Source organism: Doryrhamphus excisus, linkage group LG5 (genome assembly GCF_037039965.1).
Source record: "Doryrhamphus excisus strain RoL-2023G ecotype Guam linkage group LG5, RoL_Dexc_Guam_v1.1, whole genome shotgun sequence".
Lineage (NCBI taxonomy): Eukaryota > Metazoa > Chordata > Actinopteri > Syngnathiformes > Syngnathidae > Doryrhamphus > Doryrhamphus excisus.
The window spans coordinates 17,583,165-17,599,157 of NC_136361.1; the positions used below are offsets into that span (position 1 = coordinate 17,583,165).

Here is a 15,993-nt window from a genome sequence, read left to right on the forward strand (position 1 = left end):
CTTACTTAAACCATTTCAACACCTTGTTTGTGTGTCCCCATGATCCTAGAAGCTAAGTTGTGAGAGGGGCCCTTTATGCCCCTGGTAGGGTCAACCATGACAAACAGGTCCTAGGTGATGGACCAGACAAAGAGTAGCTCAATAAGACGCCTATGAAGAAAGAAGTTTTCACTTACCCAGACGACGATCACTGGTGCCCCCTTTCTGGAGCCAGGCCTGGAGGTATGCCACGGCAGGATGGTGAGCGTCTGGTGGTCGGACCTACATCCATGGGGCCCGGCCGGACACAGCCGGAAGAGACAGCATGGGCTCCCTACTCCACTCCTCCATGTTTTTACTCCTGTATTAATTTAAAAAACATATTGTATATCTATATGTGCCCTGTGATTGGCTGGCGACCAGTCCAGGGTGTACCCCTCCTCTCGGCCGAAGACAGCTGGGATAGGCTCCAGCACCCCACACGACCCTCGTGAGGAAAAAGCAGTGGAAAATGAATGAATGAATGAATATTGTATATCTATTTCATTGATTATTTTTTTTCCGCTTATTCTAATGGGGGTTGCTGGAGCCTATCCCAGCTGACTTCAGACGAGAGGCGGGGTACACCCTGGACTGGTCGCCAGCCAATCACAGGGCACATATAGACAAACAACCATTCACACTCACATTCATACCTATGGACAATTTGGAGTCGCCAATTAACCTAGCATGTTTTTGGAATGTGGGAGGAAACCGGAGTACCCGGAGAAAACCCACGCATGCACGGGGAGAACATGCAAACTCCACACAGAGATGGCTAAGGGTGGAATTGAACCCAGGTCTCCTAGCTGTGAGGCCTATGCGCTAACCACTCGTCCACCGTGCAGCCCGTATATCTATATATTTTGCTAATTAGTTTGATGTATATTTTTTCTTATACATTGTTTTTAACACCTCTTTCATACTCCCAACAAACTATCAGTAATTGACATGGAAAATAAGCTCTGATTAATGTTGAATTGTGCAAATGTAAATGTAATGTTCCTTCATGTAACTTTGTTCCATCTGTCCAATGAAACAAATAAACCATTACCATACATTCCAAAACCATTACCATAAATTCCAATCTTACCCCGTCTCCTCTGGAATCACCACTTTCATCCCCTGCTGCCATGCCATGCTGGGTGACCTATGTAAATGAATGTAAATTCAATTTCTGTGCATCCCCCCCGAACCCCCCCTCTGAGGCTCAACTTTTTTGTCGACCCCTCCTTCCTGTGAAATGATCTTTTCTGTTTGTCACATGTCATTTTCTCCTCTACGCCCCTTTTAATTTGAACACACACACACATAATTAGCATTTAAATCTCTCAGTCGCTCTCCCTCCCTTGCTCGCTCTCTCGTGGACTCTACATGTCTCGGTCGCTAAGGCAACCAATGCTTTTTTTTTTTTTCTCCTCCCTTGCTCTCCCCCTTTTTTTTTCCTTTCTCACTGTCTCATTCCCTCTCTCCACTTGCCAGAGGTAGGCATGAAAACTGATATGTGTCGGACCGTGTGTGTGTGTGTGTGTGTTTTTGAGTGACATTTTGGTTGGCATTTACGCAGCAGCTGGAGATAAGAAGTTGCCACTCGCCGCTCAAAGTGTCATTTGGACTAATGATGATTTACGTGATGGGGTGCGAGGACCGGGTCCGGTCCGGAGTGGGGGGTACATGTGTACTTTTTGTGTGCCGGCGGTGTAATAAGTGATGCATAATTGAGCGTTAAAACTTCAATAGCCCAGGGGGAGCATGTATATTTAGAGGAGATTAGAGCTGGAATTGTGCCGCTACTATCATTGTTCGCATCCTTCTGATCTGGCAAGCCGGACCCTCCCCCTTTGTTTTCCTCTCTCTCTTGCCCCCTCGGTCTTATCTTCCAGAGATGATCGGCGTGGTGGCGTCTCAGTGAACAGAGCGAAGCGATGGAGAGATGGTAAGGCGACAAAGCATCCGAGGTGATGCTGAGGAATCGGACATTGGATATTTTTTTCCCCCTCCGGATAACTTCTCACCTTTCTTCCCCAGCTCCATCTCTCCTGTCGCACGACTGACTGCCCTCATCCTGGTCGCCCTGGTGACGCAGCCCACCACCTGTAACCGTGACGACGGCGAGGGCGAAGAGCGAGTGGATGCCCTCTCGGTCCAGTTGTCTGTCACCACTCAAGTGACGCCCACCCCTCTATGGGCGGTGGTGTGGGGCCCCACGCAGCCTCTGGAGGATGAGACCTATCACTTCCTCTCCAGCCAGGAAACAGAGCACCTGCGTCAGCAAGGGAACCAGCGGGAGGTCAGCTCTGCCCCCGCCACCTCCGAGGACTGGCTCTATCCTGACGCCAGCACGCATCCTCAGCAGGAGTCCTGGAGTCAAGAGGGTGTAGGGGACGGGGGGACGCAAGCGGAGGGGACAGAGCTGGAGGAAGAAGGTGGGCATCATGATTTAAAAAAAAAAAACAAAAAACAAAAAACCAAACAGTCCTGCCTGACTGCCAGGAGTCTTCCCAGGAATTAGCTGTCACCCGAGTGAAGTCTGGCGCCTCCGTTCAGTGCAGTCAGCCGCATCCGTTGCCTGAAAAACCTCATAAAGTTGGCATCGCTCACTGCCAGGAATTGGCCGCCATCGTGACGGAAGACGGGATTGCTGTTGTAGTTGGAGGCCGCTGTCACAATCGTGCATCCAATTTCATGTTCAGCTGCCCTCATTGATTTGTCCCTTTTGTTCTCACTACAATTATACATGGTCACGCTCTGAGAATAGTAACTATCGGAATGTGTGTGTGTGTGTGTGTGTTTTACAGTGGACCCTCAGTTCTATGTCACTGTGACCATCTCCTCGCTGCTTATCCTGACTGCAATCATCATTACGGCCAAACTCTGGTAGGAACTACTACTACTACTCCTTTGTTTATGATGATGTGACAGTTTAAGAGGTTTTTACTATCGTTACCGTTTTTATGGAGTTTCTAGTTAAAGAGCAATGAGCTTCACCACTTGAAGCAACAATGACTGCATTCATAGTTGCTATGTGCATATTTGTGGCAATACACGAGACAGGTTTATTCTTCCTGTGATTGATGATCCTCCGGATCAGGAAATACGCATTTTTATTGTCAAGGGAAAGAATACAAAACAAGGCTTTGTATTACGTTACAATTTGTTTACTAACTACAACCATAATGGCTAGTGTTAGGGTTCATTCATTCATTTTCTACCGCTTATCATCAAGAGAGTCTTGGGGGTGCTGGAGCCTATCCCAGCTGTCTTTTGGACGAGAGGCGGGGTACACCCTGGACTGGTCGGCAGCCAATCACAGGGCACATATAGACAAACAACCATTCACACTCACATTCATACCTATGGACAATTTGGAGTCGCCAATTAACGTAGCATGTTTTTGGAATGTGGGAGGAAACCGGAAAACCCACGCATGCACGGGGAGAACATGCAAACTCCACACAGAGATGGCTGAGGGTGGGATTGAACCCACCTCCTAGCCGTGAGGTCTGCGTGCTAACCACTAGACCACCGTGCAGCCCGTATATCTATATATTTTGCTAATTATTTTGATGTATATTTTTTGGAGTCGCTAATTAACCTAGCATGTTTTTGGAATGTGGGAGGAGAACATGCAAACTCCACACAGAGATGGTGGGATTGAACGCAGGTCTCCTAGCTGTGAGGTCTGCGTGCTAACCACTAGACCACCGTGCAGCCCGTATATCTATATATTTTGCTAATTATTTTGATGTATATTTTTTGGAGTCGCTAATTAACCTAGCATGTTTTTGGAATGTGGGAGGAGAACATGCAAACTCTACACAGAGATGGTGGGATTGAACGCAGGTCTCCTAGCTGTGAGGTCTGCGTGCTAACCACTAGGCCACCGTGCAGCCCGTATATCTATATATTTTGCTAATTATTTTGATGTATATTTTTTGGAGTCGCTAATTAACCTAGCATGTTTTTGGAATGTGGGAGGAGAACATGCAAAATCCACACAGAGATGGTGGGATTGAACGCAGGTCTCCTAGCTGTGAGGTCTGCGTGCTAACCACTAGACCGCCGCGCAGCCCGTATATCTATATATTTTGCTAATTATTTTGATGTATATTTTTTGGAGTCGCTAATTAACCTAGCATGTTTTTGGAATGTGGGAGGAGAACATGCAAACTCCACACAGAGATGGTGGGATTGAACGCAGGTCTCCTAGCTGTGAGGTCTGCATGCTAACCACTAGGCCACCGTGCAGTCCGTATATCTATATATTTTGCTAATTATTTTGATGTATATTTTTTGGAGTCGCTAATTAACCTAGCATGTTTTTGGAATGTGGGAGGAGAACATGCAAAATCCACACAGAGATGGTGGGATTGAACGCAGGTCTCCTAGCTGTGAGGTCTGCGTGCTAACCACTAGACCGCCGCGCAGCCCGTATATCTATATATTTTGCTAATTATTTTGATGTATATTTTTTGGAGTCGCTAATTAACCTAGCATGTTTTTGGAATGTGGGAGGAGAACATGCAAACTCCACACAGAGATGGTGGGATTGAACGCAGGTCTCCTAGCTGTGAGGTCTGCATGCTAACCACTAGGCCACCGTGCAGTCCGTATATCTATATATTTTGCTAATTATTTTGATGTATATTTTTTGGAGTCGCTAATTAACCTAGCATGTTTTTGGAATGTGGGAGGAGAACATGCAAAATCCACACAGAGATGGTGGGATTGAACGCAGGTCTCCTAGCTGTGAGGTCTGCGTGCTAACCACTAGACCGCCGCGCAGCCCGTATATCTATATATTTTGCTAATTATTTTGATGTATATTTTTTGGAGTCGCTAATTAACCTAGCATGTTTTTGGAATGTGGGAGGAGAACATGCAAACTCCACACAAAGATGGTGGGATTGAACTCAGGTCTCCTAGCTGTGAGGTCTGCGTGCTAACCACTATTGGGCTTGAGTTTTAGGGCAAAGGTTTTAGTTTGTGTCAGTGCACGGTTTTGGGTTTGGATAAGTCTAAATCTAGGGTCAAGTGTTGGTTTAGAGTTAGATTTGGAGTTAGTGTCAGGTTTGGGCTAGCGCTAGACCATTTGGGATACACTCCAACCCACTAGGGGGCAGCATCTTACCATTGTGTACCACTATCATATTAACTACAGATGCTAAGGAGCTCTTAAAAGCTATATGTGGGGATCTGAACAAGTACTAAAATGGACAGTTCGGTTTGAGGTAGCGAGCTTTGCTGTGTCGTTATTGGTCAAAGGTTCTGATACTGGAGTTGGACTCTTCTAGATCTACCTTGGGCCACATCCACTATAGCCTTTCCACTATAAGCTGTTTTTAAAACTGAATATGGACTACTGGGACCTTTCAGATGGAACCTGTGTACTGTCAGTACTGGTACCACAGTTTGAGAATCTATGCAAGAGGAAATTGCTGGTGTTATGGCTTGCAATAGGAGATTCTCAGACATTTGATTTTATTGTTTAGTGTTTGTTGTTATTGTTATTTCTATGTTACTTTCCAGGGGACTCTAGATAGAAACTAGCAGTTGTGCTATAATGTGGCGTATTTCATCTCTATTGCTTGTAGATGTTCAGTGTCCCTAATAAGCAATAATAATTAGCATTACCAGATAGAAAGGACAGGCGGTACCTCGTTCAAATGTGTACAAATAGCTCCTTTAAAGATTTGCTATCGCTTTAAAAAAACATGTAATATTCCACCTGCCATTACGCCGCTAATACAAGGATGGGCGTTCCTTATATATATATATCGCCCTGCTGGGGAGCCTCGCCATTAGCGGGGAAACGGGGACTCATCTTGTTGATATAGTGAAGCGCTTCCACGCTTTGCTGATCAGACCAATAATGTCAAGTTGATTTGACCGCCAGGCTTTTTCTTGCCTTGTTTTCTTCGCATCTTCTGTGATTTTTTATTTATATGTGGCTTATTTATACGTTCGTTCTCTTGTCCCTGACTGCCAATCATAATTTTTCAATTCAGCGCCTGGAACAGTATAATTTGTTCCACTTCATATTCCCTTTTCATATCTCTCAGCTGAGATTCCCCCCCCCCCTCAGTCATACATTATCAAATGCACTCTCCTTTGCCTAGTAGGGATTTCGCTCTTACTCCGAGTACCTGCTTTCCTTGAGGTTCTTGGCTTTACAGTACATTAGTATGTAGTATATTAGTTACCCCCAACACTGGTCTTTTCTGATTAATCCTCCATTCTGCCGAGAGCTGGTACCCCAAACCTTCTAAACCTAACCATAACCATAACTCATAAAAATTTGCTTCTGGTCCTGAGACTGGACCTCACTGTCGCTTCTATGACCGTTAAATTTGGTTCACTTAAAACAATCTCTATAAATTATATTATAAAATTATATTTTAAAAGCAGAATATAGAAATAACTGGGCTGCACGGTGGTCTAGTGGTTAGCACGCAGACCTCACAGCTATAGGAGACAGGGGTTTGCATGTTCTCCTCGTGCATGTGTGGGTTTTTTCCAAGTACTCCGGTCTCCTCCCACATTCCAAAAACATGCTAGGTTAATTGGCGACTCCAAATTGTCCATAGGTATGAATGTGAGTGTGAATGGTTGTTTGTCTATATGTGCCCTGTGATTGGCTGGCGACCAGTCCAGGGTGTACCCCGCCTCTCGCCCGAAGACAGCTGGGATAGGCTCCAGCACCCCGCGACCCTCGTGAGGAAAAAGCGGTAGAAAATGAATGAATGAATGAAAGTTAAGTTTCATGACTAAGGAGTTGATTTATGTTTATGCTATGCTATGCTATGCTATGCTATGCTATGCTATGCTATGCTTGATCGTGAGCCAAAGTTGCAAATTAGTTGAGTCGATAAACACCTCGAGCCAGCTGGGATAGGCTTCAGCACACCCGCGACCCTAGTGAAGATAAGCGGTAGAAAATGAATGAATGTCTAAACTAGGCTGCACGGTGGATGAGTGGTTAGCACGCAGGCCTCATAGCTAAAAGACCCGAGTTCAATTCCACCCTTGACCATTTCTGTGTGGAGTTTGCATGCGTGGGTTTTCTCCGGGTACTCCGGTTTCCTCCCACATTCCAAAAACATGCTAGGTTAATTGGCGACTCCAAATTGTCCATAGGTATGAATGTGAGTGTGAATGGTTGTTTGTCTATATGTGCCCTGTGATTGGCTGGCCACCAGTCCAGGGTGTACCCCGCCTCTCCCCCAGAAGACAGCTGGGATAGGCTCCAGCACCCCCGGCGACACTCGTGAGGATAAGCGGTAGAAAATAACCTAAATTCCTATATAGTATTGAGTTCTTCGGTTCTTGGCTGTGCAGCCTTTGGTCCCATGACAAAAATACCAGTGGGAGAACGTAATTTCTGGTCTGAACCAAAGTACTGAACCACAAGTGTGACGTTCGTCACCTGCTTCTGCTTGGCATGCAAACCAAAGTGACCTTATTCACACTGGAGATTCTCGCTCTCTATTTCGGTGGTGTGATAGACTGGCTGGCACTCCAGTGTCATAAATGTGTAAATAACGCCATGTGTTAGATGCGAGGGGGGGCTGGGTGGTGCAGATGGACTGAAATGATAACGTATCGTGGAAACTGGCCACAGTCCAGTTCATTACGAGCACAGAAGAGTGGCATATTGCGCTATGTGTTGGTTTTCGACTAAAATCACGGGTCTGGTGTTGTGAAGCATGACAGAAGATGAGGACAGGTGTTGCAGCAGAGGGGAGATGAGGACATTGCATGTGGCTTTTATGGCCGTGAGAACGTACGGCTATGTGACTTCTGCAAGGCATCCTCCAATGCTTTTTAAAATATTGGCAATTTTAGAAGAGCTGAAATGATATTTTTCCAAAGATGGATTTTATAGGAGATTTAAATCAGAATACTTTATTGATCCCTGCGGGGAAAAGGGAGGCAGTATAGTGGTGCTGATGATACTATATCCAAGTTGTGTTGCTTTGCAAGTTAGGGTAGGGGAACTTCCTATCTGTCTGCATGACCAGAGAAGGCTACGGTCTGGATGCCGCAATGCCGCAATTTGCATTGTGACGTATGGCCTCGGTAACCGGATTTGCACGTGGGCGTACAATGCTTCCAGGGGCTGGAACCGTGCTGTTCAGGATCCAGTGTGAACTACCCGTCCCGTTGTATATGCTTCTCTATATTTGTATTGAATCCCAGTCATGCAGGCTACGGTACTACACAAGGGTTGAATCGAGGGAATGTTTGTTTTCCAACTAGCAAGAAGAGTCCGGTTGCCTCGATTCAACTCCCAGACTGTAAACTTCAACTTCGGAAGCTAATTAAGAATTGTTTCTGAGCCTCATTCATTCATTTTCTACCGCTTTTTCCTCACGAGGGTCGCGGGGGTGCTGGAGCCTATCCCAGCTGTCTTTGTGCAAGAGGCGGGGTACACCCTGGACTGATCGCCAGCCAATCACAGGGCACATATAGACAAACAACCATTCACACTCACATTCATACCTAAGAACAATTTGGGAGTCGCTAATTAACCTAGCATGTTTTTGGAATGTGGGAGGAAACCGGAGTACCCGGAGAAAACCCACGCATGCACGGGGAGAACATGCAAACTCCACACAGAGATGGCAGAGGGTGGAATTGAACCCTGGTCTCCTAGCCTACAAAATTATCAAGATTTTTTTTTTTTAATCCATCTTATAAAATGCAGTACTGCACAAAAGTTTAAAGCCCCCTGAGACCTGAGTGCAATTCCACTCTTGGCCATCTCTGTGTGGAGTTTGCATGTTCTCCCTGTGCATGCGTGGGTTTTCTCCGGTTTCCTCCCACATGCCAAAAACATTCATTCATTCATTCATTCATTTTCTACCGCTTTTCCTCACAATGGTCACGGGGGTGCTGGAGCCTATCCCAGCTGTCTTCAGGCGAGAGGCAAGGTACACCCTGGACTGGTGGCCAGCCAATCACAGGGCACATATAGACAAACAACCATTCACACTCACATTCATACCTATGGACAATTTGGAGTCGCCAATTAACCTAGCATGTTTTTGGAATGTGGGAGGAAACCGGAGTACCCGGAGAAAACTCATGTGTTTCCGAGCTTATAATATAATATTTAGCTTTTAGGTGCATTTTTTCCGTTTCCTCTACCTCCTTCCATTGTAATTGTTCTAACAAGTCCAATGTGTGCTACTAATCCTCTCAAAGTGGGAACCTTAAAGGCATCATCAATACTCTGCTGTTATGTGTTATTTCTCTGCCTAATGCCACTTCATTGCCTCTCTCTTCTCCATCCATCCATCCATCCCTTCTCCTCCCATCAGTTATGATCGCAGCTGTTCCCAGCATCCGCCTCCGCTCTCCCGCGGTGTAGCGCCGCCCCTGTCCCGCGCACTACCGTGTTCCCTTGCGTCCGAGGAGAGCCGCCAGACACTGCACAGCACCTCATCCTCCTTCGTCGACCGGGAGAGGTAATGTCTACCCTTTACCAGCGAAAGGGTCAACGGTTGCATTCACACTTGGGGTTCGGTACTCCGGCCTGGAGGAAACATTTTTAAAAATAACTTTGGCGCTACTTTGCTTAGTGTTCACTGGTATTTTTACTGCAAAAAAGGTCAGTAAGGATAATTCATAATGCCGCCTACAGAGAACATACTAACTATTTCTAAAATGACAAATACTTAAACTTGCTGATATAGTTCATCTTCAAACAGCTAAAATAATGCATAAGTCTAAAAATAACCAATTCCCTAAAAATGTCATCCAATACTTCTCTACAAGAGAGGAGAAATATGATCTCAGGGAAGAACTACATTTGAAACACTTATATGCTAGGACTACGTTAAAAAACCATAGCATTTCAGTATGTGGAATCAAACTATGGAATGGATTGAGTAAGACCCTCAAACAATGCACAACGATGAGCCAATTCAAGAAACAATACAAGCAGTTGATGTTTGCTAAATACAAGGATGAAGAGTCTTGAACCAGTCATGATGTGCTATACATATCACTATATTGACACTTACGATGGTACCCATTATGTCATTGGATGCTCATATCACCTCGTACTTCGGTACGGGACAAAAAAATTACTAAATTAAAAAAAAAAAACAAAAAACCTTAAACTGTATTACAGAAAGCAGGAAGTGAACAAATGTAACAGTTACTGATTATAAAAGTAGTACCAGATGGAGGGGTAGGATTTAATAAGCTTTGCTTCTTCCTACTTCTTTTGGACATGTGGAACTGTGAACTGATTATGTGATGCATTCAATTGTAATCTGATGCATGTTCAAATGAAATATATTATTTTTGTCATGGGACCAAAGACTGGGGAGTAAAGAACATGACATATTATGTGATGTAATTCAAATTTACAAACCAATTTAAAAAAATAGTTTTCATGAAATGCTTCTCGATGTACTTTTGAAGGGCGAGGTTGTCACCCACTCAGGGAGAGAGCCGAGCAGCGAGTGTTTTTCTTACATATTTCTCATTTTAACACTGGCCCATGTCTTTGGACCGTGTTGCATTCATGTGAACCCCAACTTGCAAGCTTAACCAAACACACTGTACAAGCAGAGCATCCTTTTAATCAAACGCGAAGGCACCCTGTGTCTCCATCTTTGTGTTCGAGTTCAGTAGAGTTCCACCATAATTGGACAGCAGCAACTATTTCTCAGAGGACCACTCAGGCCGGGGGTGTTGTTGCTGTTTTCAAACTATCCTCGCCGTGATGAGTCATTATGGAGAAGGCGCCTAAACTAAACCCGTGCCGCCATCCACCGAGCGTGGCTTTTGTTCAAGGGTATTTAAAGTTAATCTCAAATCAGGATAATTATAGCGCCGCACTCCTCCTTCTGAGTCCCTTGTGAAGCGGCTTGAGTAGTTTTAGGAGAGCATTCCTTTCTCCGAGCTTCAGGCCTGAGTGTTCCACTTTTCCGGCTTTTTGTTTTTTTTGTTAAACTATTTTTTTTTTCTTGTCTCTTGCTGTGTCAGGATCCCGGTGGTGAACCTCTGAGGTGGCTTTTTTTTCCATATGGTGAATATTTCTACAATTGGAGCATCAACATTTTTGTTTTGCCTGCAGCATCGTTTTTATTTTCTCCGAAACTTTGAAATGCATTCAGGGACCAGCGCGCACAACTCCTTGGCTACCCTGAGGTCTTTAAAAAAAAAAAAAAAACAACCCAAACTCATCTCTTCTTCCTTCCCTGTGTGCTAAATTTTGTCCGTGTGGCTCTCTGCGTCACTGTTACGCCCCCCCCGAGCTGTGACAAGCGACTCCACTGCTTGGACCCTCCATGACTAATTCCCAAACAAACAGTTTAACAGCCGTGCAGCATCCCATTTGAGGACCCAATCACGCTACCTGTACTTCCACATCACCACTTCCTGTCATAATACTCTCAAACCCAAGAAAATGACGCCCAAATTCACGTTTTTGCCCCCTCTCCCACCCCCCGAGCTGTAACAAGCGACTCCACAGCTTGGACCCTCCATGACTAATTCCCAAACAAACAGTTTAACAGCCGTGCAGCATCCCATTTGAGGACCCAATCACGCTACCTGTACTTCCACATCACCACTTCCTGTCATAATACTCTCAAACCCAAGAAAATGACACCCAAATTCATGTTTTTGCCCCCCCCCCCAAATGGAAAAAGCCAACATCAAGCATCGGCATCTCCAAAGAAGGACTCTAACAAAGCTGTTTAGCGGGGCTGCTGCCAACAGGCAATGTGTTTAACATGTCACGCTCCAAAAATGCTGCTTGCTTCAAGCATGCTGGATAAAAATGCAAATTACGTTTGTGTACCCCCCCCCCTCCTCTCTCCGTTTTTCCTCATGATTTGTTTCCTTAATTATCTGGCATTCACCTCATAGCGAGCACCCTTTGTTCACACCGAGGTGTGCGCCCAGCGTGTATTTCACCGTGCAGATAAAATATTCAAGACGTGAATGGATCGTGGTGGAATTTCTGCCAAGAAGCAACAAATCCCAAAGGGTTTTTTTTCCCCCTCCCCCCCTCCCTTGTTGACAGTCAAGACATTCTTGAAAACAAAACCCGCCATCATCTGCCTTTGCATCTAATCATTGTATGTCGTCTGTCACCGTGGCACCAAAGGAACTTTTGAAGGAACGTTCATGTCGTGTCTGTGAGATTGGCTTCAAATCTATTATTCATAAATGTCTATTTTATCTATCAGCTCCTAGCGTCCTGTAGAACCTTGCAAAGCCAAATGTCCAAAAGTTTTGTTTTCTCTGCAACTTTTTTTTTTTTTTTTAGGAATGATGCTAATGGACAAAAGTCTTGAGACAGCCGACGTTAATTAACAAATGAGATTACATTTTGAATGATTCCGTACTGTAACGGTCCATTACATTCACATCCGTAACCTTTGGGATGAACTAGAACAGAGAATGAGTGGTAGCCAGGGGTGTCACAAGATTTCTCATTGTGTCATGTAATTAATTCATTACACAATCAATGAAAATTATGGCTGCACGGTGGTTGTGTGGAAAGTGCACAGACCTCACAGCTAGGAGACACGGGTTCAATTCCACCCTCGGCCATCTCTGTGTGGAGTTTCCATGTTTGCATTCCGGTTTCCTCCCACATTCCAAAAACATGCTCGGTTAATTGGCGACTCCAAATAACTGGGCTGCACGATGGTCGAGTGGTTAGCACGCAGACCTCACAGCTAGGAGACCGTGGTTTGCATTTTCTCCCGTACATGCGTGGGTTTTCTCTGGGTACTCCGGTTTCCTCCCACATTCCAAAAACATGCTAGGTTAATTGGCGACTCCAAATTGTCCATAGGTATGAATGTGAGTGTGAATGGTTGTTTGTCTATATGTGCCCTGTGATTGGCTGGCGACCGGTCCAGGGTGTACCCCGGCTCTTGCCTGAAGACAGCTGGGATAGGCTCCAGCACCCCCTGCGACTCTTGTGAGGATAAGCGGTAGAAAATGAATGAATGAATGAAAATTAACGATATTGATAATTCTGTCCATATTCCTCCTCCCCTGCCCCCAACCAGGGAGGAAGAGAGTTCACTGTGCACCTGTTCCATAGAACAACGGTATGAACAGAGTGAGTCCTTTGGTCAGCCATTCAGTATCTTTGTCTCGGTGGGTGGAGGCTGGGCCAGTTGCATACACACAGTCCAGAAGAATGTAACATTCATTCATTCTCTACTGCTTTTTCCTCACGAGGGTCGCGCGAGTTGCTGGAGCCTATCCCAGCTGTCTTCGGGCGAGAAGCGGGGGTACAATCACAAGGCACATATAGACAAACAACCATTCACACTCACATTCATACCTATGGACAATTTGGAGTCGCCAATTAACCTAGCATGTTTTTGGAATGTGGGAGGAAACCGGAGTACCCGGAGAAAACCCACGCATGCACGGGGAGAACATGCAAACTCCACACAGAGATGGCCGAGGGTGGAATTGAACCCTGGTCTTCTAGCTGTGAGGTCTGCACGCTAACCACTCAACCACCGTGCCGCCTATATTAGTATATTTTGAAGTGAAGTTCTCATGACCCCCCCTGATTGTCCACCTTTACAAATGTTCTTCTGGATCAGTGTTTCTAAAACTAGAGTAGTCAATGTACAGCTACATTATACTGTATATTTACTATCCACTGAACATGGATTACTATTGCCATAACCGGAAACACAAGCAGCAGTCAAGCATGGCGGTGGTCGTGTCGTGGTCTGGGACTGCAGTAGTGCTGCCAGCACTGGGGAGCTACGGTTCAATGAGGGGGGAAAACATGAATTCCAACACATACTATGACACTGTGAAGCAGAGCATGATTCTCTCCCTTGGGAAAATGAGCCGTATGGTATTTTTCCAACATGAGGAGTCCAAACACACCATCATGTGCCTTGCTGAGGAAGCTGACGGTGAAGGGCGTGGATGGAATAACCGAGTAGTGCATCTTCAATCAGACGTAAAGGAGGGTGGGGGAGCGCAAGGTGGCTAACATCCACCAGCTACCAGTGATGTCATCATGGAGGATGATTCCTAGATAACAATTGTACTCCCACTAAATGTCGACAACAATGGCTGTCTGTTGACTCATTTTCAGTGGATAGTAAATCTATGGTGGTTTGAATATTGCTCCCTAATTATGAATAGGGAGCAAAAAATATCGAAAGACAAGATATATGTAGTATTCTGATCACTAGGCATCAGTAATGTTATGAGAAATCACAATAAATGACATTACTGTTCGCAGTGCATGAAGACTGCGTGCTATGCTAGCAGCAACCGTCTGTTATGTCCCTGCAGTGATCGCGTAACCTGTGCAATGTGACGTAAACAAAAAATAATAGTTATAAAAGTGACTATAGGGGTGTTATTTTATGTTTAAAGGGCTCTAATAATGTTAAAAACTTATACTTAAAAGTCCTAAACAGGCTTTCTATGCTCTAACTACAAAAATATTTAGTTTATTAATATTCAATCCGTTCAATTCCACCCTCGGCTATCGCTGTGTGGAGTTTGCATGTTCTCCCCGTGCATGCGTGGGTTTTCTCCGGGTACTCCGGTTTCCTCCCACATTCCAAAAACATGCTAGGTTAATTGGCGACTCCAAATTGTCCATAGGTATGAATGTGAGTGTGAATGGTTGTTTGTCTATATGTGTCCTGTGATTGGCTGGCGACCAGTCCAGGGTGTACCCGGCCGGCCTCTCGCCCAAAGACAGCTGGGATAGGCTCCAGCACCTCCCACGATACCTCGTGAGGAAAAAAAGCGTTAGAAAATGAATGAATGAATATTGTTTGGAACCAATTAACCGCTATAAACGAGGGATTACTGTATATCTCATATCTAAACACAACCGGTCTCCATATTGATTCAGAACAACAAGGACTTCACCTGGCTTAAAATCCTAAGAAAACTACTGTCCAAAAGCTGACGGGTTTGACTATATTCTTTTTACACTTGCATTAAATTAAAACGTTTCTGAGGCAGAATTAAAAAAACTAACTCAGATATCAAAGGTGTCCCAATACTTTTGTCCTTTCCAGTGTTTGAACCTTCCTTCTACCAACAAGTGTCGTGCTGGTGGGGTAACATGCGTGACTCATGCGTGCAATGTCACAGATATTCCTTCTTGTGATTTTTTTTAGTACAAAAATAAAAAAAAAACCCTGTAGGACAATATGGTCTTGCTGTACCACGCGAGTTCAATAAAGACTGTGTTTTAGCTTTGTGCTCTGTTATCTGTCTATGTCATTGTCAATGCTTGGAGCTGCGTGAAAGGCAGTGCTTACGTTGCAAATGTTATTTCAACAGCTATACTGTATCCCCGTGGTGCAACGCGACTGCGGAGGCTTGTATTGATTTCCAAGCATGGCACTTTTTTTTTTTTTAACAATCCTCCAGCATGTGTCAATCATGTTTTTTTTCCCCCCCTCCAAACCAAAAGACTAGTGCAAGCTGAGGGATTGAAGGAACGAAGCGTCAGCTCGTGATGCGTCTCCTTATCTCCTCACCTCATATGGATTGCTCTGGCTTCGAGGCAGATTAGCGTAGGTAAGAATTTCCCCTGTGCACAGTTCCTCACACAAGCACCAATAAAAAAAAACAGGGAGTGCGCTGGAAAAGAAATACCACACAAGTGTACCGAGTCACTGCAGAGCCACTGTCAATCAAATGGGGAGATCTTACTGATGATGTGGGTAATTGATTGGCTGTGTTTTTGTGTTTATTAAGATGTGAACTCATGCCATCACTGACATGGTCACACCTAAAAACACATTCACTGACAAGCATTCTCAGGAGGTGTACAGCTGTTAGAATTCACGGTGGAAGAATGAAGAAAAAAAAAAACACTGTGAGTGAAATTAACGCCACTATTTATAGACGTGGAGGACAAGACGGAAGATTTAACATTGAACGGGATTATTATTGTTCTTCTATCCACTCTCAACGAAACAGCTAATTGCT

The 15,993-nt window shown here is 44.9% G+C and overlaps 1 protein-coding gene across 1 annotated transcript; it reads left to right on the forward strand.

Moving 5' to 3' along the window:
- The first annotated feature begins 1,372 nt into the window (after positions 1 to 1,372).
- pianp (PILR alpha associated neural protein) lies at positions 1,373 to 11,209 on the forward strand. The gene is made up of 5 exons (XM_058052868.2): positions 1,373 to 1,954; positions 2,047 to 2,444; positions 2,817 to 2,895; positions 9,342 to 9,488; positions 11,020 to 11,209. The coding sequence occupies exons 1-5, from the start codon at positions 1,944 to 1,946 to the stop codon at positions 11,039 to 11,041; spliced, it is 657 nt and encodes a 218-aa protein (XP_057908851.2). The 5' UTR covers positions 1,373 to 1,943; the 3' UTR covers positions 11,042 to 11,209.
- Positions 11,210 to 15,993: the final 4,784 nt, after the last annotated feature.